A 26,477-nucleotide genomic window follows, 5' to 3' on the forward strand; every position below is an offset into this window, starting at 1 on the left:
TTACAAAAGTGGGATTAAAAAATTCATCCCACAAGTAATCATTATAAGAGTGGGATTAAAATAAACCTAGTGCTAAAAGGCAACCAAACATGGGATGGGACCAAAATTTAACTTACTCTCCCACAAAACTCTCAGGAACAAAAAAAACCGGGCAACCAAACAGAGCAGGCTTTTGTTCTCCAACCCTGAGGTCTCAAAGGTTAAGTCCAGCTTACCAACCGAAATAAAAAAAAAACACGATAAATTGAGTAGCTTTGTGTGCAGAAGGAGAGAGATAGAAGTAAGGCCTGTCAAGTCTCTGTTTCTCTTTATTGTTTCTACAGTATTTAACGTCAAATCGTAGCATTTCGGAAGGAGAGAGATAGGAGTAAGGCCTTTCTCCTCATCCTCGCACCCTTTTTTTTGTTGGGTTATGGTTTCTTTACACAGGAAAGTGTTTGTTCAAACACCCATTTTGGTTTTGCTGAGAAGAATCTAGTACGAAGCTCCCATGCAAGCCTTTCAGCGACCTTAGTTTCTTTCTTTCTTTCTTTTGTGCAGAGAGATTTTTTCTTAACAGCAAAAGAAATGACCAAGGAGGAGGACTGTAAGCTTCTTAAGATTCAGGTCTGTCTTTGACTCTTTCCAATACCACACACATTTGAATCTTTTTCTCTTCTTTTTCTTTCTCTACAGGTGGGTCTTTTGGTTTCCTTATTCTTTCTTTTTTAAAATAAAAGAACTCTACCTTTTTCTGTTTCAGACTTGTGTTCTCAAGGTAAACATACACTGTGATGGATGTAAGAAAAAAGTGAAGAAACTACTCCAGAAAATTGAAGGTACATTTTTTAAAGTTCCTTATTTTAGATGTTTTTTTCATGAAAGCAAAATTTACTAGAAAAAACTGGTGTTGTTAGCAAGATATGGTTTTTGGGTTAGAGGCATGCAAATGCACAGTTATTTGGATATATTATACAGAGAAATTCGTTTGAGATCCAGAGAAAATGCCCCTCATTTGTTGAGTTTTATTGAAAATGAGACAGCCCAAGAAGATTACTCTGTTAGCTGGAGAAGGGATTTGTATTTCCTAATATTTTTTTTATCTTTATGGGTCTTCGTTTTATTTCAAATAGTAAGAAATTTTTGACACAGATTCACCAAAATTTGAATATTTATACTTTACAATCTGCTGGACATTTGGGAAGAAAGATATTTCTCTATTTACAGTTGTCCACATATGGGAAACATAAAGATCATAGTTAAAACTTGTAAACTGCAATTTTGGTCACTGTTTATAGATCTAATCTTTTATTAATTTTGTTCATTGTCTTTTGGGTCAGGTGTCTATACTGTCAATATCGATGCTGAACAACAGAAGGTTACAGTTTCAGGAAACATAGACCCTGCCTCATTGATTAAGAAGCTGGTAAGAGGTGGTAAACATGCAGAGCTCTGGTCTCAAAAATCCCAACAACAACCTCATTGTATCAAAGATAACAAGAACACCAAAGACCAGAAGGAGGGTCTGATTAAAGGCCTCTATGCCTCTAGTGATTCCGATTCCGACGATGAAGAGGAAGAGCTCAGGATTCTCATGGAGAGAGCAAACCGTATGGGTCTTCTTAGGCAAGCAAATGAGGCCAATGCAAAGAAATCTGTTGCCAATCAGAATAAAAAAGGAGCAAATCAGAATGTTGGAAAGAAGCCAGGAGCAAACCCTAACACTAATCAGAATGTTGGATTGAAGAATGCAGGTGGATCAGAGCAGAAAAACAAGAATGTTTCTCCCAACAGCAAGATGAACACTTCTGCTCATATGGGTGGTGTTATTGGAAGCCCAAATGGTGGGGAAAGCAAAAAGGGTAATGAAATTAATGGCATGGGTTTAGGCTATCAAGGCCATGGAGCTGGTTTTGGTGGTCTTGGAGGCAATGGGTTAGGTTTTCATCCCCAACCCAATACCTTCCAAGGGCCATCATCCATGATGATGAACATGCATGGGTACCAGCAGCATCCATCATCCATGATGATGAACATGAACATGCAAAACAGGCATAACATGATGCATGACAATAGATACATGCAACCTCAGATGATGTATCATAGATCCCCTGTTCTTCCTCCTTACACTGGTTTGTATCAGTACAATCCTGACCCTAATTATCAGTCAGATAATGCAGATTATGGGGCCTATATGTTCAGTGATGAGAATGCAAATAACTGTGCAATTATGTAAAGAGAAATCTTCCATGTGAGGAGAGAGAACAGAGGGCTTGAGTATGTGTGCTTAGAACAGTGTCTGATAATGCTTTATTTCTGTTTCTGTCTAATCACTTTTTGGTATTGGCCGTATTGTTAGCACTGATGGATGATGATGGGTTTTCACCAAATCTGTAACTGGGGCAGTTAAAGATGTCTGCTTTTTTTGTGCCTTAAACTGTCTATTTCCTTTGGTTTTGGAAATTTGGGGCCTTGAGCTACTAAATTTATAGATTGTGGAAAAAGTATTACCAAGCTACGTTTTCAAAAGTTTCAATTGTGGAAAAATTCCATGGAAAATAGTTCACCGAATGGTGGAAACTTACTCCATAGAAATTTTTTCCAAGGATTTCTCTTTCTGTTTCCACCCTTTGTTTCCGAAGGATGCGGGGCGGGGCGGGGAGGGGATTTTGTCCCCGAAGGATGCGGAGAGGGGAAGGGGATTAGATATTCCCCGCGGGGAGGGGAGGGGGATTCCCCACCATCCCCGCAAAGGGGAAGGGGAAGGGGAGGGGGAAAATTCCCCGCAGAGGGGAAGGGTTAGGGGACCCCAACATCCGGCCCCGACCCGCCCCGTTGCCAGCCCTACACCATTTTCATAATTTTCTATGACCTTATAAATGAACTTTGTTGATAGGGGCACCCTTCAGTTTATCATTCCTTATTTTTTTTGTTATCTCACACTATTTCAAAACTGAAGTGCCTAAGCTTGTATTGAATTGTTCCCATCCATAACACTAACGGGACTTAGAAGGTGAAACAGTAACGTGGGTGATTATGATAAGGACAGTCCCGTTTTTATTGTCCAAACGGAATCCCGTTTTCAAGGTGTTTTCCATATATTATTTTGAGAAAAGGAGTGCCGCTTTCGATGGTTGAGGTGTTTCTTTGGTCTTTTCTGGTGGCAAGATTGAAGTGGTGAAAGAAATTCATGGGCAGTTTAGAAAAACTCATAAATTCAAAGAGCACCTAAATGTAAACATGAGCTACCCTGAGTAATATGCACCATCCTAATTACAGGTCTAGGCTGTGTAACTCATGTTTGCTCTCAGGAATATCACCAACCTGATTGGAATATTGTCCGCCAAAGGTTGGGTTTTTTTTTTTGAGTGAAGGGAGGAGTGATCAAAACTAGTTTCGTGTGAGTATTGGCTTTCTAAAGTCTGAACATAGTAGCTGCGTTGAGATTCTAAACAAAGCGCATATAAAACTAAAACTAAAGGTACAAAAAGTTGGAGTCTGACATGCATCACGTGGAAATTTTGATTTGTTTATCAATGGAAAGCTAGCCAATAGAGAAACAGAGAAACACTTTTGAGAAGGCCCCATTTTCCGTTTATTTTCTTTGTTGGTTTTTGTTTGACCGGTGCTCTGATACACAGGCCAAGGCCTCTGTTGTAACAAATACTCTCTAAAGATTTCATCGGTATTCGTTGTGTTAAGTTGATTCATATATGTTTGTCTCTTAAAGATGCAGATTTACAATATAATATAATATGGGAAATGATATCTGGGCCAAGGTGTTTCGGTAAACAAGCCTCCACTCGTTTGTCGTGTAGTATTTAAAGTGATTTAAGAGGATACTACGGTTCTCAAAAAGCTCTTCAAACCCTTTAAATACTACACGGTTTATTGAAACACTTGGCGCAGATATCATTTCCCTATAATATTTTCCCATGGGGAAGAAGAGAAAGTTCTGAGAAGAAGGTGATGTTTCCAAGAGACGGTCAAACATCTTTGCTGCCATTGTCCCAAGCAAGCAGTTCCCACTTTTTTTATGTGGGACCCACATCTTTGACATTGGAGAAAAGCTTTTAGCATCCCTGCAATGCTACACTAGCCTTCTTTATTAAAACCTCCATGAAATAGGTGGGAAAAATAATGTTGCAGGAATTTGTCTCCGGTCCAAGAGGTGGTTTTTCTGATTCCACCGTGTTAGAATTAAGGGCCCGTTTGGATACCTCATGCATTTGCATTTTGATTTGGATTTGAGTTTTGGATACAAAACACATCAGTCATCTTCATGATTATGTTTTAAGAGAGAGAGAGAGAGAGAGAGGGAGGGACAGGTGTCTCTCTGCTGCCGGAACAACGTTGAGGAGCAGCAATGGTGAAGGAAGTTGCCACAAATATTGATTTCCAAATAATGTCTCGCAGAACATATTTGAAAATAGGAATTTTTTGCACTGTTGTAGCTGATTTGGAAATCTAAGGATCTGATCGAGTTCAAAAAATAAACTAAATCCAAATCTAAATCTTGTTGGTATCCAAACGTGGCCTAAATTTAATTATAATTTTTTATTTTAGATTTTTTGGGAAAGTTGTAGGACTTCGTTGTGTTACGCTAGCCTCCATTGAAGCCGAGCCCCCCTGTAAGTTGATCAAATAAATCATCAATGTGTGGAACATGATACTTTTTCTTGATAATCACTTGGTTCAGCCGGCTATAATCAATACACAATCTCATCGTTCCATCTTCCAGATTGGCTCACCCTATTGGTCGGTCGAATCGGGCAGGCCAGTTTCTCTCCCTCCTATCTAGAGATTCAGAAAATGGGTGGGTAATAGGTGCATCAGAGAGATGGAGTGACCAATCTTTTCTCTGAGGCCAAAACCGCCTGTGAATCTGGGTCTGGATCGCTCACGACGTTCTCAAGGTTCAATATGGTATTGATAACGATAGCTGTTTTTCTAATTTGTTCTTTACAAATAGAACTCGTGCTCCCCATGGCGATACACTAGGCTGTCAAACCCCTTATCAAGTGACTCCTACAATTGAGTCTTTAACTCCTCCAATTCTGCAGTTACCATCATGTATGGTGCCTTAGAAATAAGAGTAGGGAGAGTTGCCATCATGTATGGTGCCTTAGAAATAAGAGTAGTCCCTGGTAGAAGATCAATTACAAACTCGATATCTCAATTGAGAGGCAAAATCTGTAGGGAACACGTCTGGAAACCCACATACAACTGATTTGTTGGTCTTTTCCTTTCAATCTCATTCTCAACTATTGACAGCCAACCATGCCTCTTGATCTTCCATAAAGACAAACTGTTATACATTTCAGCTCCAAGGATCTAATTCACACAAACATTCATGCTTATCAACCGAATTTGAGGATGTAGGAGGTCTGCCATTGTAAGAATACAGTGAGCTCATATTTATGTGTAAATTGACTTTTCTGCAGTGAAGAATCCTTCCAGAAGAGTATATTGCATACCTACAACAGAGGAAGCTAATGCATTTCCAACCCCATTTCCCTAAGCTTGCATGAATTTCCAAAATGAAAAATAATGTTGCTTCTTTGAGAATTTGATGAAATAAAAGGAGATAACTTCGGCAAGGGGATGCCAAAATAAAGAGAACCAAACTACTAACTCAAGGATTGTTTATGGTAACCAAGGAAGAGGAGCTTGATCAAATTTTCCAAGGAGAAAAGTTTTCACTCCACATTTCTAATTTTGCTAGACCTAGTTCTAGCTACCAAAAAAAAAAAAAAACCCACCAAATTCAAATTTTCTATTTCAAAACCAAGGTCTAATTACAATGTGGCGGGAAACGGCCTGTCATAGGCTCCCCATTTACAAGAATGACTAAAGTACCCCTACCCGCGCTAAAATGGCACAAAAGCCAAACAACAAAGAGTAAAATAACCAAACTACCCTAATAAAGGGAAAAGACATAAAATAACATCAAAGACTACCAAAATGACCAATATACCCTACAAATGCATGTAAACCAATGAGACAAATGGTCCTACACTAATAGAATAAGGGAATCTCCCGCATCATTTATGTTGAGGAACAATGAGACACACGTGGCAAAGCGGATTTAGATGCACATGGAACCAAATGTATCATATCTACATTTCAAACGATATTTAGAACCCTGTTCTATTATTTCCAGAGCTATTGATTTCTCAATATTGTTTTTTTATTAACATTTCGTCCAAGCAATATTTGTCTCAATAATTTTTTTAAAGGAACCCATCTTTCCAAATGAAAAAAAATAAGTGTACAAAAACACTGTTCTAGACATTCAATCATAACTTTGTCTATTATGATCAAACTTGGTTCCATGGTAAGTAAATATGTGGAGTATGGTAAGAATCTGCACCTTGCCACGCTCAGCATCGCTGTTAATTATATTTCTCTGATTTGTAAGTAACCGGTGGGTTGCGAATGTCATCTTGGCTCTGAATCAATCGGATCTCTAAACTGCTCGATTGGGGATCATATCCCACTGTTCGGTAGTCAGTCACTGTTCTGTGTAGCATTGCCTGCATCCATTAAACATGAAAGTTAAGGTTGTGCTACCAAACATAGTTTAGAAACTCAGGAAAGCACCTACTTGAGTCACCAAGTTTGCAAACTAAGCTAATTCCACAACTAATCTGACTTCCCAAAACAAATTGGCGAAATTAACCAACTGAGAATGAATTTTTTTAAGAAAACATAAAATAATCCAAAGACATACATGTGTGTAGTTTCAACTTTCAATCTATTTCTGTAAAAGTAAAAATACAACAGATACAATCGACTTTCAAATATTATATTGTTTCTTGGTGGTGGATGGCTTTTAAAGGATACTTTTAAACCAAAAACCAATTGGCTAAGTGGATTACTATCTGAACTCCCCTGTTTTAATAATGCCACTCCTTCCTAAGGTTTCGGTATGTTCGGTCGTGATGGAAATGAAAACATATCGGTTTCAGATAGAAACTTCAGTGGAAATTCCGTAAAATTACAGAAACGTATAGAAATATATTGCAGGAAATGATGTCCATAAGTACAAATCCAAACTAAAAAAACCACCTCGTAAGCAAAAAAACCCACCAATAACGGAAATTGTAAACTTTAGGAAGTGCTAGAATATGATTCTCCTTTTAAATCAAAGTTCCTTCTAGTTAATGCTCAGAGTGAATATGATTCTCCTTTTTTGAGAAGTTGAAGAACTGGATTGGTAGATTCGGTTTCTCAAAAATATTTCACATCGGAGTTTTGCTTAGACTTGGGGCTCAACTCAACAGATGTATGGTTATGGGCCTATGGCAATGGTTGATTCAAGCGCTCCAACTAAACACGTGGATTGCAGTGGTGACGGCATAACAGTCAGTAGAACAAATGCAATTACAAAACTCTGCAGGTAGAACTAAAAAGGATTAAAATATCAATAGACCTATTAATAAAACTCTTTATTAGTCCTAATTACATCCACAAATGAATTCCTAAAAAAAGACACTAACAAGGATCCAATTAATACCTGCAAACTTGATACAGCAAGCTCTGATGCTTTGTCAAGGTTATCAGGATATTTCTAGAGATCAAGAAAAGAAAGAGAATAGTATATCTGAGAATACACTTCCAGAAAATAAAAATCATAATCTTGAGGTTCAGGAATGGATTTAAAGTGATAAGGAAATCTGGAATTCTTACATTACACCATCCTAGTAAAAGTGCAGTCATTAGATCTCCTGTCCCCTACAAGTTGAGTCCAGATATGTACATGTATCAGATCAAAAGCAAAAGGAACTAGCAAGAATGAAGAAAGGATAAAGTCAGCCTCAATCTAATAAAATATAGATTTGTAAAATGGTGCGTGTATCTGTGTGTGTGTGTATCTATATATATATATATATATATATATATATATATATATATATATATATATATATATATATATATATATATATATATATATATGAGAATAGAGTTCCTAAGGTGTCACCTCATATAGCTTATATGAGGTGGCGCTTAAAAACATAAGGGGCCTACTTTGTTTGGATGATCCAAAGCATTCATTTGATAGGCCTTCACATAGATAGGGTGTGCCCAAAAAATGAACTTCATAGGATCATCCTAACCCTTTCATTTGTGGAGGTTGAAATGGATGGGTATAAACCTCCATAAATTTGCCTATTTTTAACCTCCATAAATGGAAGGGTTAGGATGATCCTATGGACCTGATTTTTTGTAGGCACCATATCCATCTAAGGGCCTTTCAAATAAGTGGTTTGGATCACCCCAAAAATGTGGGCCCCTTATGTTTTGTGAGCGCTACCTCATATAAGCTATATGAGGTGACACCTTAGGAACTCTATTCTCTATATATATATATATATATATAACGGGAAAAGTGTTTGTGAGCCCATAAATGGACGGGTATAAACCTCCATAAATCAGCCCATTTTTAACCTGATCCTATGAAGCTGATTTTTTGGGCACACCCTATCTATATGAGGGCCTATCAAATGAATGCTTTGGATCATCTAAACAATGTGGGCACCCTGTGTTTGTGAGCTCTAGCTCACAAACACTTATATATATAACAACTGCATTTAAAATTCATACCGTAAAATATGCAGGAATTTTGGGTATCACAATTTTGAATTGTTCAGGAGGCTGACCCTGCAACAAACAAGGTCATTGAAAATATAAAACAGTGCTATAATAACTACGAAAAAAAAAAAAAAAAAAAACCAAGTGAGAAATATTTCTCATAGTAGAAGGTATGATACCTAAATACGGATGCCGATACAGACACAGACATGGTAAGAGAAGTATGACTCGGAATTTCCTCAAAACACGGGTATGGATACAACTACACGTATCCATCCCACAAGATAAGGCACATGAAATGTACAAATAAATAGAAGAAAAAAGACTTGACTCTATTTAACTTACACTGTTATTTAAAATAGCTTCTGTAAGACTCACATTTTCAAAAAAAAAAAAAAGACTCATATATTCAAACTTATAATTGAAAAGATATGACACTAACAAGAAAAAAAGCATGATAGTATATTAAAAAAGTTACATGTTTGAAACATGATAGCTCTTTTGACCTATAGAAGTATCCATAAGGTATCCGGAATGAGTATCAGTATCATATCACGTCGAAAGGTTCGTTGGGCTTAGACAAGTATCTGGGTGTCAGAGATTAAGTCCTCTGTGTATAGTGTACTATAACAGACCGTTTGTTTCATGCTTTATTTCATAAGAAACTATAGCGATCAATGATAGATCCCTAATCTAATGAGAAAAGGTTTCATTCTATTAAAACTAGTGTTTCTGCTTAGCATTCCTTCCTGGACAGTTAAGAAAATGGAGTATGTTACCAAGTCTTTTTGCAGCATCCATTTTGTTTTTACACCTAAACAACTTCTGGTCTAAATGGTTTATAAATGTGAATTAAAAGTACGCATTTCTCTACAAAACAATTTCTTTGAAAAATTAAGCGAACTAACAGTTGATCTGATTTCAAATATCATGATTACTCATCGGTCATATGATTTAGTATTTATTAGTAAATTTAATGAACTACTTAACTCTTATAGTATAATTTAGCTTAGAGTGATTTCCCCTGCATTTGTACAGAGATCCCACGGTAGTATAATTAGATTTTGGAGTTGTTAGCCATCATGGTGGGTCAACTTGGAGCTCAAGCACCGCAAACCAGATTCTAGGGATAGCCAAATATTAAAAAATGGAAATGCTTGCAATAATTCTGCGGAAATCAATTTCACAATCTGCAAGTGCATGGTAGTGATTTAAGTTTCGTTTTTTTGTGCACTCCCAAAACACATCACAGAACAAAAGATAACAGTTCAAGAAAAATGAAGAACTTACATGATAATGAAAACCATATGAAATACAAATAGAACATGATACTGAGGATCCAAAATTAAAAAATGTTGACGTCAGTCCTGTGGAGCACAAATAAATGGTTTCGAGAAACATGAAAAGCATGATCAATTTTGAAAAATATATGTAAAGGCATTAATGATTCACAATTTTGGAAAAAAAAAATGCCATTAAAAAAATTGAAAAATATATGTAAAGGCATTAATGATTCACAATGTTAAAAGAAAACGAATGAAACTATGCATTAAAAATGTATGAAACACTCTAAGTTATTCCCAAGGAGGGAACAAAAGTAGTTTGGTGGGTAGACTATAAAAAAAATCATTTCTAAGGTGTTTTTTAATGGTCGCATCATTTATAAGGAGTTGGCTGATAAGATCAGAAAGGTTATGTTATGGGAGAGATATTAGTTTGGTGAGTAGTTTATATAAAATCATTTCTAAGGTGTTGGCTGATAAGATAAGAAAGGTTATGTTAAGGGAGGGATATTAGTTTGGTGAGTAGTTTATATAAAATCAATTCTAAGGTGTTTTTTTTAAAGATAAAAATCATTTCTAAGGTGTTGGCTGATAAGATAAGAAAGGTTATGTTATGGGAGAGATATTCTCTCCTTTTCAGGTGCTGAAGGGAGACAAATTTTAGATGGTGTTAGTTCACGAATGTTTGGAGCCATGGAAAAAGGAAGTAATATTAGGAGTGGTGTGTAAAGTAGATATGGAGAAAGCCTATGATTATGTAGAATGTGAGTTTGTGTATTTCATCCTCAGAGGGATGGGCATTGGGGAGAATTGGAGGGGTTGGATGAGGGAATGTATGTTTGGTCCCCTTTTCTCGATCCTTATCAGTGGCATAACTTTAAATTTCCATTGAAACTGGCACAGAACGATCAAAATGTTTCAATTTCCATTCCCAGCAAAACACATTATGCATAAATATTTATATGAATTACATGCAAAATTTGGTATATACTGAATTATCATAAACGAGCGACAACGCATCTCACTAGGTATCCCATGGAGATAAACAATTATGGGTGTTTTTGTGCTTGTGTGATAGTTTTTTAGTGTGTATTTGTATTCTAAAACTTTTCGAAGTTTCGTCTTAAATGTTCATCATTTGCATGTGTTTCCATATGTTTCCATAATTTAACAGTTTTTTGTGCTTATGTGATAGTTTTTTAGTGTGTATTTGTATTCTAAAACTTTTGGAAGTTTCGTCTTAAATGTTCATCATTTGCATGTGTTTCCATATGTTTCCATAATTTAACAGTATTTCTACCGAAATTTCCATCTGAAACCGACATGTTTCCATTTCCATCATGACTGAAATGCATACTTAAATCGAAACCTAAAACCTTGATCAATGACACTCCTAAGGATTTCTGTACGAGTTCTCTGGGTCTTAGGCAAGGGGGTCCACTTTTGCCTTCTCTTTTTAGTATTGCAGGTGAGGCCCCAAGCAAAGTTCTTCTACCAAGTCGAAAAGACACAGCTTTTGGAGGAGGTGCATTTTGTAGAGGTGGTATCTATGTCTCATCTCAAATTTGGGGACAAGCTTATCTTCTGTGAAGCATCGCTTTAGTAGATTCTAGTCGAAGGATCATACTTAGGTGGTTTGAGGCGATTTTGGGTTGAAGAATAAATGATGAAAAGCTTCATGGCAAGGTCCAATGTGGACGATTCTTTGTTAAATAAGCTTGCTGGGGGTTTTTGGATGTGAAAGTCGCAAAATGCCCTACGACATATTTGGGGTTTCCTAGGGGTTTCGGTATCCCATCTGAGTCTCTTTGGCCTCCCATTATTGAGAGGATGGAGAAGGTGTGGCGCAGAAACACCCTTCTTTCTTTTGGGTCCCATTACTCTCATAAAGGCAGTTCTATCTAACCTTCTAATTTACTCTGATTCTCTTGAAAGTCCCTGTGGGGGTTGCTAACAGACTCAAGAAGAATCAAGGGAACTTTTTATGCAATGGAAAATAAGGAAATTGAAGTGAAGTGGGACGTGAAAGTAGGATCAAGAATAAGAGAAAGCTCTTCTTAGGAACTGGGTGGAGATATGGGAAGAGGCATGCCCTTAGCGGAAGGTGATTATGTACAACTACGGAGGGTGTGAGAGATTCAAAAAATTATGTAGGAGTCGCAAGTCGGGGTTTGGAGGTGTATTCTCCCATTTTTTACTCTTTTTGACCCTAGGATTAGATTTAGGCCATGGGACGGGGAGAGGGTTAGATAAGTAAAAGCAAACCTTTGTTTTTTGATGACTGCCAATGACGAGTAGATTGCCCTCTATATGGACACTTGATATCACTACCTGAAATAGAGATGACAAAAATATTACAATATGAAACAAACAACCAAACGGTTAACACTATAGCATACCATACTAAAAAGATTCACCATGTGTTGTGCATAAAGCATTATATCAAATGCACAACTTGGAGTGACGTACATATCAAGATTCAAGACTAGTTCCTACTTGTAATCAAGACTCCCATCTCAAGCAGTAAGGACTTAATGCAGACCAATTCACTCTAACTACAAGCAATTTGGCTGTATAAAATGCCTTCGAGTGCCATTCAAAAACAAAATAAAATAAAATAAAACGCCTTGGAGTGATGTACATATCAAGACTAGTTCCTACTAGTAATGAATAGACAACAAACCTTTGAGGGCCCAGCAGCATGAAGAACATTACAAGCTTCCAAGCCATCTCTTTCAGAAGTAATCCTGTATTTGCACATAGTTAGTTGTTAAAAGGCACAAGGACTACTAGAGAGATAATGTTAAGGCATGGAGCAAACAAGAACCAGATTTTATTATTGATGCACAATCAACAGCCAGATGTTAAAAAGTAATATCTTCAGCTATGGACATTTATCCAAGCATAAAATTATTCCATTTGAACAGAACAAGTTCTGAGATTGGAACCTTTAATAGCAAATAAAATTCATGAGGGGGCAAAATAACCACTACCAATGATGAGTCTAACAGCTTAAAATTAGTAAAATGATGAAAAAGATATTAGATCTAAATAACAAACGACAGATCCATAGATGTAACAGTGCAGCTATGAGGATGGTAAGAACTCTAAAGAGCTTAATGACAAAAGGAAGATCCATAGTCATAAAAAAATTAAAAACACAGGTACAAATAAAGACTCCATCTAGCAGAGATTTGAAGTCCAAAATGATCTAGATGATTAAAACTTTAAATATCTATTTAGGGTTGCCCATTGGAACATGTTTACAATTGTCTTTAATTGAAGGCCACATGTGCATGGACTTTGGCAAATGCTAGGTGGTCTAGGGCACTTTAGGAACTTAAATGTGGGGAAAAATGCATCACTCTGTATTGGTCAGTCACAGCTGAAGTATCTCCATGCTATTAGACTCGCATACACATGATGGTGACAATATTTTGAGTTTCACCATTTACGGTACAACAACATAGCCACTAAGCAAGAAATTAGATGAATTATCCCTTGCAGTCCAAATCTATCTTGAGCATCTTAGCATGTCAAGAGATTGCAAAGGAACCATTCCTTATCATCCAGTAATTTTGGGCAATCCAAAATATCCTTAAGCCTTGTCATGTGCAGTTATCTATTAGGATAGTGGAAATATGGAATAAGTTGGAGAGCCATTCAACCAATCCCCTCTTTGGCTAACATGTCAACTTTTGTGTTTGTTTCTTGAAAGACAATATAGAATTGAATCGAAAGGGATGCACAAAGATCTATGATGTCTTTAATCATATTTTCCCATCCATGAAAAATCAATACTTTCATGGAAAATCCTATCAATGCATAGTAAAATAATGCATCATGATCATATTAAAATAGTTTGTTACACTTTTTGGGGTTTCTTGTATTTTAGTTTTTTAATTGGGAGATGATTTTACCCCTCCCCCTCCAAGGATTATGCGCCCTCCTTTTAACGGATTTGTGGGCAGACTTTAACGCTTTTTGACGTCAAATCACTTCAAAAGGGGTGCGCATAATCCTAGCTTGGGGGGGGGGTGTTTGTTAAAAATCATCCCCTCCTAATTTCCTTATTCTTAACTCATGTTCAAGTATTTCTGGAAAAAAAAACTATTTCTTTGTATGGGCAAGTCTACAAGTCATAAATTTTCAAAAAAAAGAAAAGACAAGAAAAGTCTACAAGTTATATTTTTAAGACAGCCTGGCCAAGTATTGACTCATTCACATAGGTATTGAATAGATTCTTTTACATGAGCAAAGTACCCATGTTGTTGGCTTTTCGAAACTATTGGTCGAGGCTCAAATTTCTAGATTCCTTTTTCCCACTCTTGTATAATTCTCGTTTTTTCATCTTCGCCAACATAATTCATTTAACATAGGTATTGAGTTCTGTCCATCCTAATAGTAAGCTTTTACACAGAAGTAAAGCATTACATTTATATAAGCTATTAACATTCCTATTATTAACGTATTAACCCCATTAAATTTAAAAATTGATTAAAATATTTGATGAATCCATGAATGCAATTGTATTCCGAGATTGTATCCATATCCATGCAACATAGACTACCTATATCCATGTTCGTGATACACGAAAAAGAACAGCAATTTTCTGTTGCTTCAGCCGATAAAAGTGTATACACTAAGCAGCCAAGATCAATATATTTTAAGGAATCCTAAAGATGATGCATGATATTGCAGTGTAGGGCATTATTTAAAAAAAAAAACTATTGTGAAGAACACTAGTACCAAATTTGATTAAACCGTTGAACATAGATATAAAATAAAGAAAACAGAAAAGTGTGATAGCAAGAAACGAACTCACTAGAGAATTCTCACAAATGATTCTCTTACTAATATGTTGAAAGATAACCAAATAATTGTTGAACTAACAAATAAGTCATATGGTTTCAGTATGGTGCATAAATTAGTATGCTATGGCGTGTTCCTTAACGAATGGCGGCTCTGTAATTAATTAAATCACGTTATTACAGAAGCTTGCGATTAGGGCTGTAACTCAATAAGATATGGCATAATACAACCTGACTAATTGTATGGTTCTCTCATCTTCCTTCTCTCTGCTTCGTTTTTCACTCCCTTTCCCTTTTACCCATCAGGTTGCAAGAGTTTTCACATGGTATCAAAGCCTAGGTAATCCAACATATGAGAGATTTCCTATTCTTAAAAGTAGGTGTTACTCAATTTTTGAAATCCTAAATCTCTACACTCCTCTTCTTGTCATTTGGTTCTCCCTTCCACTATTCTACTCTTTTTCTTTCATCTATTTGGAAGCCTAATTTCTAGATAGATTGTCTTTTGGCAACCCTTTTCACTATCAGATCTGAGGCTTTAGACAAAAAGTATTTTCTGCTGCTAGAGCCGACAAATTCTTCCCATTCTTTGCTATCGGGGTCGTCACTAGATCTCATGTACAAATCTCTTTAGAGTTTGAACCTAGATTCTAGAAAAAATCCTAATTCAATTTTTTTAAACCCTAATCCATTCATCCTAAATACTAGGTTTTTTAGGGTAGGTCAGTTGAGATCAAACCCCTGACCTCAGGGTGAAAAAACAAAGTCTTTACCAGCTGAGCTAGAGACTCAAACCCAACCTAAATACTAGGTAGAGGGTGTTTTACAAAAGGCCCCATGCATCATCATCATATCCATCTATCTTACAGGTTAAACATGTTCTGAGACATAGTATAGCTTGAAGGGGGTTATTCAAAACATTAATTAGTCACATGGATTCAAGATGGTGTAGATATAAGCAAGGTTTTAAATTTTGACCGAAATCCGAAATTTCGGGTTTCGGTGGATACCGAAATCGAAATAGATACAATCCGAAATAGTAATTTATTTGTTTATCCCGAAATTTCATCCGAAATTTAAGGGATTTCACCCAAAAATCTCGATTTACGGTAATTATTTAATAATATCCCGAAATTTAGGTCGAAATTTCGGTTATTTCGATTGAAATTTTGTAGGAGATAAAATAGCCAGTGATTGATTTCGTTAAATTTCGACCAAAATTTCGGCTGAATAGCATGCAGGCGGAAACAAGAAGTATGTTGAACAGCCTAAGATACTGCAAAGCGTTGGTATTTGATAAGATCTGGATCGAGTCTAATAGCAAGGTTTTAGTCGATTTACTCATGGACAAAAAGGAAGCTTCATGGGCCATAAAATTTTATTGGCATGATGATATATTGCTTATAGCTGGGCTGAAACCACGGATGTTTCATGACTACAAGAGAGGAAAATCAAGGTGTCGATTCTTTAGCCAATCATGCTTGCGATAATAAATGTAATAATGCCTTCGGATTTTGGAGAGGTCCTCCTAAAAGAGCAAGAGATGTATGTCCCCCTCTTGTGCATTTTTCTCGTATCAATAAAATTTAAGGTGCCGGCCCGGGTTCCTAGATAAATTACGGGTTAAAAAAAGTAATATATGTTATTCTATTACCTACTGATTAGGTCTATAAATCATAGCATAATACAAAGCCTATGAATTGTTTGTGTTCTACAACCAATCACTAATCTTGTAAATTGAATGTTTTGATGGGCATTCAATATTTCGTAGGATAGGCCTACAATGAACTAGGCTTATTAATTCAGAACAACCAAAAAAAGATAACAAGTTGAGGGATAAAAGACACACAAAAAAACAAAAGAATAAAATGGATTGATCTGCATGACCATGTTTTGATAATGGGACGATTCACCTTGTTTTACAATTCTCTAATTGGCTGTTGAGAGCTTTTTGGGAAGTGTAAATAGATTTTGAGAGCTGGTTAAAAAGGTATAAAACAAGGTGCTTTGTCCCATTATCAAAATATGGCCGGGCGGATATCAGTCCCCTAAATTTAATATCAAAGAAATGCTCAACATCAGAAAAGCATTGGCAATCGTACCTGAATCCTGTCAATTGCTCAACTTCAAATTGGTTAGGAGTCAACATTGATGCCACTGGGACAACCTAAGGAAAAAGTTGCTCATTAATAATATAATAATAAAATGGTGCAAACGAATACCTAATTTAGGAACATGAACATGATATCCTCAAGTTCTTAGACACATACAGAACCAATGCATGCAGATGTGTGTTTGCACTATACACAAGTGACCGCGTAATACGTTTATGTGTCCAAGTCTGCATGGGGAAGAGGGAGTCTCGATGGCCGGACTCAAACATCCATTTTGTCCAAAAATGATGGACCCGAGTCCAGCCCCGCTCAATTACAAAGTAAAATTTCTGTTTCACAAATATTGATGAACTGCATCAAATTTATACATTATAAGAAGTTTACTGTTAATTTCCCATTAAACCAGACATTAGTTCTTATCCACCTCACTTAATGACTGATCTGCAATTTAAATTATAACAGTTCCTTGATCCATTGAGGCAGATACGCAATCACATTGCGTTCAAGAGGTATACCTTAAAAAATAGGAGATATGGGAAACAAGCCTTTTGCTAATACAGCAAAAATTCTTTTCGATCTGTAGAGCGTAATTCAGGAGCTAATTAATTGTTGAGGCATCTTAATCGATATATTACATGCCAGAATAGCTGTAAATATATGGGCGAAGGTTATGTAAATAATCCAAGCACCAAAAGCTCAGAGAAAATATGCAAATAATCATGCTTCATTCCCATTGCTTTAAATTTCATTGAAATTGACATCAAACGACTGAAATGTTTCAGGTTCCATCCCCCACGAAACACATAAGTGTATTAGTGGTATACTATACCAGTATGAGTTATATATATATATATATATATATATATATATACGAGAAAACGATTTCTACACACAAGTGTAGATAAGTTATCTACACACTAGCTTAAAATACAGTGGGGGCCCACATTGTTTGGGTGATCCAAACCATTCATTTGATTGGCCCTCACATAGATAGGGTGTGCCCAAAAAATCAGCTTCATAGGATCGTCCTAACCCTTCGAACAGTAGAGGCAAAAAATGGACAAATTTGTGAACGTTTATTATACATGTCCATTTTACCTCCACAAATCGTAGGGTTGGGATGATCCTGTGGAGCTGATTTTTTGTGGGCACTCTATCTATGTGAGGGCCAATCAAATGAATGGTTTGGATCACCCAAACAATATGCCCTCCACTGTATTTTAAGCTAGTGTAGATAACTTATCTACACTTTTTTGGCCCCTTAGATTGTAATTCTCTTTCTCATTAATTTTAACTTATCTACACTTGTGTGTAGAAACCGTTCTCTCTCTCTCTCTCTCTCTCTCTCTCTCTCTCTATATATATATATATATATATATATATATAGAGGAAAGTGTTGGTGAGCTTAAGCTCACCAAACTTATGGTGAGCTTAAGCGCCCCAATCACATGGGTCCCACATTTTCTGTGGTGATCCAAACCATTCATTTGCAAGGCCCTATCATAGATAGGGTGTGTACCAAAAATCAGCTTCATAGGATCATCCTAACCCCTCCATTTGTGGAGGACAAAAATGGGCAGATTTGTGGACAAATAATGTCTGTCCATTTTGACCTCCACAAATGGATGGGTTAGGATGATCCTATGGAGCTGATTTTTGGTACACACCCCATCTATGTAAGGGCCTTTCAAATGAATGCTTTGGATCATCCTAACAAAGTAGGCCCCAATGTGATTGGACGCTTAAGCTCACCAACATTTTCCTCATATATATATATATATATATATATATATATATATTTGAATAGTAAGTTACATAATTATATTGATATGAATTGCATGTAAAATGTAGTGTGTATTATGCACAAATATTTATATGAAATACATGTGAAATGCGGTATGTGCTGAATTATTAGACACAGGCAAGAACACATGTCACTAAGTGTTCATGTTGTTAAACCATTAAGGGTGGTTTTATTGCTTATGTGATGGTTTTTTAGTGTGTATTTGTGCTTATTCCAGCACTTCTTGAGGTTTCATCTTAAATGTAAATTATTTGCATATGTTTCAATAAGTTTTCGTGACTTTATAGGATTTCTACTCTAATTTTCCATTCGAAACGAACATGTTTCTGTTTCCGTCATGACCGAATGCATACCAAAACTGAAACCTAAAACCTTGTTCATTGCTTCAGCGTGTGCTAGGCACGCTTTCAAGGACCTACAACTGACCCCAACTGAAAGAAAACAATTGCAAGATAAACATTTATAAGACTGAAAATTTTGTTCCAACGATGATCAGTATCGGGTTCAAGTATTTACATCTCTGAGGTTAATCTAGCATATCCTTTCTTACCAGTAAATTATGTCTTATATCATGCAAGTGTCATAGGTTGGATGCCTTATTAAGCGGATAACCTAGGGATTTATTGGAAATGACAGATTGCTCTTCTGTGGCTTTCAGCTAAAGCATAGGACTGGAATATATCTGCTTTTTGTAGGTGGTTCAGGTGATCCCAAACGAGTCTCAAACTTTCATCTATAGAACAAGTACTCAACTCAACTAAGCCTTTGTCCCAAACTAGTTGGGGTCGGCTAATGAATCCTTTAGAAAATTTTCATGAAGAAGGTGAAAGGATCTACCCGGCTCAAATTGACTAAGTCTAATCCTGACATTAGTTGGGTTCGTCTAAATGGAACATTTTCTTCCATTCTATCCTGTCCAAGGTCATGCATGTTCTTTTTTATGTCCCTAGCCCTCAAGTACTAACTTCCAAAAATTAGAAACCTCCTTAAAAGTATCTTCCCATGGTCCCTAAAAGAACTAGTCAAAACCAGCTTTGATGAGGCAGTTTAAACATATTTTTAAAAAAATGTGAATAACCATTATGGGTCATAAATCTAATTCAATTTCATTTCAAACAACTTCAAGGATATATATAATAACGAGAAAGGTCTTTATAGTTATCCACGATATTGTCACAAAGCAATAAGCTCTTCATATATAGGTTGTTTAGTTAAAAGGTTGTAACTTGAGAAAAGTAGCTCTTTAATCATAATTGAATTGGCCGTTTAACCATAATTATTAGCACAAAATATGTAGATGTGGTATTTATTGACATTTGTTTAATTACAAGAACTTTAGAAAATGAAAAGGATCTTCATGGCATGGTTTTAAATTTCCACAGATATCGACACGAAACGACCGTAATGTTTCCGCTTCCATCGCCACAGAACCAAAAAGACCAAAATGCATAAACCAAAATCGTAAGCGCAATAGTGATATGCTATGTCAGTATGTGTTACATAATTATGTTTATATGAATTACATGCGAAATGTGGTGCACAAACTTTGTATAAATATTTATATGAATTACATGTCAAATTTGGCATGTACAAAATTATCACACATGCGCGACAGTGCATGTCACAGGTGTTCAATGTTTTTAAACCATTATGGATGGTTGTCGTGCTTATGTGATAGTTTCTAAGTGTGTATTTGTGCTTATTCTAGCATTTCCTAAAGTTCTGTCTTCAAATTCTATCATTTGCATATGTTTCCATGATTTTATAAGATTTCCACCAAAATTTCCAACTGAAGCCAAACGTTTCTGTTCTTGAGTTGACCAAAACCAAAATTTAAAACCTTGCTTCATGGTTGTTCATCTTGTTCTCACAAAGTTATAGGTGGTTCAATTAAAGAATTGTGGATTGTATTTTAGTTGTTTTGCAAAATACATGTCAGATAAGCAGTAATCAAATTTCAAGAAATAGAACTAACAGGAAAGGTTAGCCATCGGATAATTTTTTACTGGCCTTTAGTATTTTTCCTAACAGATTTCTCATTAGCTATTAAAGACCTTACCTTCTGACGATATACAGATATCAGATCTGGAGGGACATATAGCTTTCCTTCATCACCCAGGACTGGGTCGCAAACTAGACATGACACAACCTATCAATAAACAAATGCAAGATTCCACCAAAAATCTAATTGAATGCAAAATGTGCAGCGAATGTATATATTTATTCTCTACATAAATTTTTTTTGAAAGGGTTCTACATAAAAAATTTATTCCAAAAGTATCAATAACTCAAAATATAATATAGCATCTCTACAATAATAAGCACGCATGGTAGTGAGAAGCAAGGAACTCTGACAAAGGTGGGTTTCATATACAGAAACTTCTTATATTTAACCCAAACGGATCAAAATCTGTCACAAGTTATCCATCTTTGAGTGGGAAAAAAGTTGCTCACAACAAGGTTTTGGCTATAGCATTAGCTACTATATTCATTATATCAAAGGCACCATAGTTCTTGGAACAAAAAGAACTTTGAAGCAGATATATTAAGATTTGATCAGTGCTTTAAAAAGCGTATGAGTAAAACTCAAGGCAAGGCAGTCTCAATTCCTCAAAATGTATGCCTCCGCAATTAAGGCATATGCCTCAGGTCCAATGCGTAAGCCTAGTAGGCATGCGTGTGGGAAAATAAGAAGGGGCAAAAATCATCCCTATTTTTTTTATTCGGAATTTCCTTTTCTAACTTAATTTTTATCTAATAGTTAAGTTGGGGGGGGGAGGGGGGGGTGGTGGTGGTGAGGAAGGGGGGGAACTGTATAGAGGCTATTTTGTGAATGAAACCAACTGTGTCATGATTTTAAAAGTTGACTACTACTTGAATTGAAAGTGACATAATTGAGAATTTTAAGTGAATAAGATATGATTGCTAACTTTGCAGAGAAAGCATTTTCAAAAAGCTAAAACAATCCAATCACTTACAATGTTCTAATCCAAATAAATGCCTATAGTCTAATGAGTTTAAAGTAAAAAGTGCCTTGGAACATTGAAGCACCGAACCAATAAAGATGAGCTCAATGACCTAGAACCCTTGGCTTAAAATCCTTTCTCCAGAATAGCAAGTAAATCTAAGTTGATGGAATGAAAGAAATTTGGTGATGTAATTAAGTTTATGATGGAATGAAAGAAATTTGATGACATAATTAAGTTACTTATTTGTTCTAGATGTGTAATGATACTGCAACCGAACTGTCAGATTTACTTACCATATGTAAGTCCTGGATTAACAGACCGTAGCTTATCCACAACTTGCAATACAGTGTTCAAAAATGAAACGGAACCAATATAACCTGCGAATAGACCAAATTCAAGTAAGTCACAAGAATAGAAAGAAAAATTCACGTCCTAGCATTAACCAAACTACTATGGGAACTTTTAAGTGAATAAGATATGATTGCCAACTTTCATAGCCCTTTGGTTGATACAGAGTAGAGACCGATATGAAACTGTAGGAGAGGCCCCAAATTAAAGACCCCTAGGCATTCCTAAACAAGCTATGACAACAAAGAAAACCCTCACCGGCCCATAATATTTAAAGTATCTAGTAGTCTCACTATAGGACCACATAGAAACCAGAATGCCTCCATAGATGCTTTTCCCACATTTGGCCCTCGACAAAAATCTAAAAAAGCCATGGCGACAAAGAAAACCTCCAATAGCCCACAATATTTTTATGAATATACTACTCACTTTTATATAAGATAGGAACAACCTGATTTTTCACTCAAATGCATACGGCAGGGCCCCTTATAGATGTTCATAACTCCCATTAACTACGGTTCCCTACATCCCAAACTCAAAGTTGCACTGTATTTCAATCATCAGAGAAGATACTTCTTGTTTAAGAGGGAACTATAACCTTTCCACATGACGTGATGATGCACAAATGTTTCCAATGGAAAACAACAAATTTAGTAATCTACAAGACTTCCAAACCCTATCTGAAAATAAAGGCCCTTCTCCAATTGGTTCAATTGATGAATATATACCAAGTCACGGAGCTCCCATATCATTTCAGGTCAGTACTTTTGTTCCCACCAAGGGAACCCGTGGATTTAAGTCCACATATACTATTGATCAGTGTTTGTCGCCCTTGGTTTTGTTTTTACTTTTTCCTTTTTCTTTTGTATCTTGTGGGGCCATTCCATCCCCCTTATCAGTCAATGTACTTCTTTTATTAAAGATGACCTCCACCACCCTTTTGACCACTTCAATAAGATAGGGATAATGTATTTCTGGTGGTACTTGCGTGGGCTATACACTATGTAAGTAATTGCAACCCCCTTTCTCATAAAATCATGTCTAAATGCTTTCATAATCACATTGATAGCACCATTAAGGCCCTGCTTGTTTTAGATTATGACAACCGATTGTTGAGTCCCCAACCGATTATCGGACCGAAAATTGCACTAAATTTGAATCCAATAATTGGCTGGGGACTCCACAATCGGTTGTCGTAATCTTAAACAAACAGGCCCTGATTCTATACAAACTTGTGTTTCTCTACCCCATCCTCAGAACTAGGGAAGAAATTCATACACCAGACAAAGTTACAAACTATTCATAGCATAAGACAGTTCGAAGTACCTAAAGAAAACTTCCTGCAAACCATGATTATATTTTAAGAAACAAGAAGGTTCAAAAGGACAAGGTTTTGCTCAAAGAAACTATTTTATTTTAACTTAATTTTCAAGATTCACTGACAGAACTATGTAAATATGATAGCAAACATTACGAAACACAACAAGTTCTTAAATGATTAAACAGAGAAAAAAGCAAATGGTCATAACATACCAGTCAACAAATGAGTGTAGTACAGTAAATTATTGGTTTCAAGGCCTTCTATTATATCCCAAAGTTGTTGACCATCAAGAACCTGACCTCTAAATGTAGAATAACCTGCATGGCCTTTATATAATTAGACAATGATAAACTAAGAATCCATGCAGCCACACACTCATACAGAATAATAGATATCGCACCGTATATCAGGCCTCTGAGTTCTGAGACTGTTGGAAGGAAGTGGTATAAAGCAGCTTGCCTGTGTGGTTAGAGAACTGCACTGAGTTGATAGGATCCACATCATAGCCAAGAAGTTGAAGAGGAAAGACGGCCGATTTGTTGCCAACATACCCCTAAGACAAAGAAGAAAGACACAACAGAATTACTATAAAGAAAAAATAAATCAATAATGAAGAGAGAACAAGGTATATAAGCCACTACTACCACATCTTGGTATAGTAAATCATTGAAACAATATTGTCCATTGTTTCTCTTTCTTTTCTTAAATCAGGTCAGAGATTTAGCAGTGCTCCAGCAGGTTAGCACAAACAGGAAATCATCAAAATTTCAGTACTTACGACAAATCGGAACTATGCCACCAGAAAACCCATGTGCTATGAAATAAGTATTATTCGTGGAAATTAGTCTTTAAAAAAAAAAATTACACAGAACATACGAAAACCCATTGTGCATAAAACGTAACTGAGAATCATAGAAACTTTACATGTGTCACAATTAGCTACACCCACTGCTAAATTTTACAAAGAATGCAGCTACACCCATTTGTGTTAAATACTTCTCTTTCACATCATTAGTGAATCTAACAGTGATTGAGCAATCCTAACTGTTGGACCAAAGAGGTTTACAATTACGAGAAGGACAATTAGCAGTTTCATTTTAATCAGCCATTTCCAACCCCTTTAAGAATCTTCTAATTGGAGTATTTGTATCACCTGTTTCCAATCCACGATTAATCAATAACGAATTAGCAAAACAATTAATCAGCACCCATTTTGAAGTGTTTCAAGTAACATAACAATTGGAGCTAATTTGGGTAATATAAAAGCAACTCAATTCACTTACTTTTGCATACCCTTTATATGACTTCTCCATTAGCATAAATACTATCCATAACAATATTCTGCTAGGGAAATGATACCCGCACTCGCTTGTTTGATAATGGCACTCCTCTCTTTATTTTGCACTTTTCTAATTGGCAGTTATAGAATTCCCCAAAAGATATCAACACCCAATAAGGGAAGTGCAAGATAAAAAGATTAGTGTCATCATCAAAATAAGGGAGTAAGGATGCCATATCCCTCCTCTTACAAATTACAATTTTACAAATACTATACAATCCTGTCATCACACGGGCAGATCAAAGTAGCTTTAAAAAAAAAGATAAATATATACCTGCACAGTGTGAGATTGTATGCTGAGAACGCGACCCATTTCGGATGGTAACACGAGCGAAAGCAAGGGCGGTGCCATTGTTGATTTTTTTGAGCTCTGATACCTGCAGGTTTTTTGGATTTTAAGAAAAATGGAAAGGAAAAATTGAAATAAAAACAAAAAAAAGGGAAAAAAAACCCAAAAAAGGAAAAAGATTTACTTGAAAAGGCAGAGTTTCCGAATTCGTGCCGAATTCGGACGGCTGAGGAACAGCGAACGTATCATAAGACCCAAGACGAAGATTGGGGATTTTGAAATGAAATCTGGGATATTATTGTGAAGGGATATCGAAATTAAATTTGTAAGACCCGAGTTAATGAAATTACGTAAATACCCCTCCAGATTAGAAGTCTTCGAGGGATTTTTAGATTAGAAGCGAAAGAGGATGGATGGTATTTTCGTAACTTCGCTGTGCAAGAAAAGCAGGTCAAGCCTTTTACTCTGGAACAGTATAAACTAGGGTTTTCCAGCGAGGTTTGCGGAGCAAATTATCGGTGTTATAGATTTTTGGTCGTGTTTAAGTAAAGGGAAATCATGTTGGAAAAGGTGTCGTTCTCAATTTGGCACCCGCTTGTTTTGGTACCTGTCTCTTTTTTTTCTAACTTCTCAATAACTTACAAACTCATCGGAAAATAATTAGGTCTCTTCGGAAATGAAATTGTTACGAACTCTCAGCCAAGGTTTTAAATTTCGTTTCGGTACCAATTTCGGACCCCACCGAAATCCAAAATTCGGGCCGAAATTTGGAATTCCAGTTAGAAATTTCGGACCGAAATTTTATAACAATTTTTTTTTTAAAATAACAATAAATCGAAATTTTGTAAAGGGTGAAATCCGAAATTTAAAACCATGTTCTCAGCCTCTTGACCCACTTCGAGGGAAAGGTCTATCCTTCTTCTTGTGCAAAAACACAATTTCTGGGATATATTTCTTCTTCATTCTGTTACAAAGAAACTAATGAGTGTATATATAAACACCAGAGGAATAAATATTCAAAAATCTAAAAAGATCTTATGATAAAAATATAAATAATTAAATAAAGACAAACCTAATTTTGGCCAAATCAATCCTAGTAACTTAATCTACCTTACCTGCTTAATCGACAGTACAAGCAGTCCAATAAACAGATCTCTAAGATTTGACTAATCTGAAATCCAAACTTAAAATAATGGTCTAAACTGACCAAAATAGATGTAGAAGAGGGTTAAATATTCTAGAGTTAAGGATATTTTGGTTATCTGCTTAAAAGAGATATTGTGGCCGAATAAACACCTTACCTCATTCCTGTCTTTTTGCTCATGCGTTCACTATATGAGCCTCGTCTTTTTAAAGAACACGGATTTTTTTTAATTTTTTTGAGCAAGCACAGGCCCCTTTGGATTGCAAGAATTTTCTGAAAAAGTAAAAGCTTTCACAAAATTTCATGCTCTTCCATAATTTGATTACTCATTGAGAAAAAGTAACTTTCATGGTTTCACCACAATTCAATTTTCATTAAGAATCGGTTATTCGTGGTTCCCGCAATAATAATCGATTCTAAGACTCGTAAACGATTATTAAATAATAAGTAGAGATAACTAAATTCCGGCTTAAATGACGAA

General features: G+C 36.0%; 2 protein-coding genes across 2 annotated transcripts; one reads left to right on the forward strand and one right to left on the reverse strand.

Moving 5' to 3' along the window:
* Nucleotides 1-206: 206 nt before the first annotated feature.
* LOC143846585 (uncharacterized) lies at nt 207-2,450 on the forward strand. The gene is made up of 4 exons (XM_077355059.1): nt 207-367; nt 541-606; nt 743-818; nt 1,320-2,450. The coding sequence occupies exons 2-4, from the start codon at nt 568-570 to the stop codon at nt 2,213-2,215; spliced, it is 1,011 nt and encodes a 336-aa protein (XP_077211174.1). The 5' UTR covers nt 207-367; nt 541-567; the 3' UTR covers nt 2,216-2,450.
* A 3,665-nt stretch (nt 2,451-6,115) lies between these two features.
* LOC143892777 (pyridoxal kinase-like) lies at nt 6,116-25,360 on the reverse strand. The gene is made up of 13 exons (XM_077397639.1): nt 25,037-25,360; nt 24,838-24,940; nt 23,684-23,777; nt 23,437-23,541; nt 21,849-21,932; nt 20,646-20,719; nt 16,771-16,835; nt 12,541-12,604; nt 12,123-12,188; nt 8,587-8,643; nt 7,672-7,716; nt 7,499-7,552; nt 6,116-6,515 (listed from the first exon to the last, which is right to left on the reverse strand). Exons 1-13 carry the CDS (start codon nt 25,099-25,101, stop codon nt 6,375-6,377), a joined length of 1,017 nt encoding a protein of 338 aa, XP_077253754.1. The 5' UTR covers nt 25,102-25,360; the 3' UTR covers nt 6,116-6,374.
* Between the last annotated feature and the right edge of the window lie 1,117 nt (nt 25,361-26,477).

Source organism: Tasmannia lanceolata, unplaced genomic scaffold (assembly GCF_043159265.1).
Source record: "Tasmannia lanceolata isolate RefF3 unplaced genomic scaffold, GAP_Taslan_0.1 ptg000015l, whole genome shotgun sequence".
Lineage (NCBI taxonomy): Eukaryota > Viridiplantae > Streptophyta > Magnoliopsida > Canellales > Winteraceae > Tasmannia > Tasmannia lanceolata.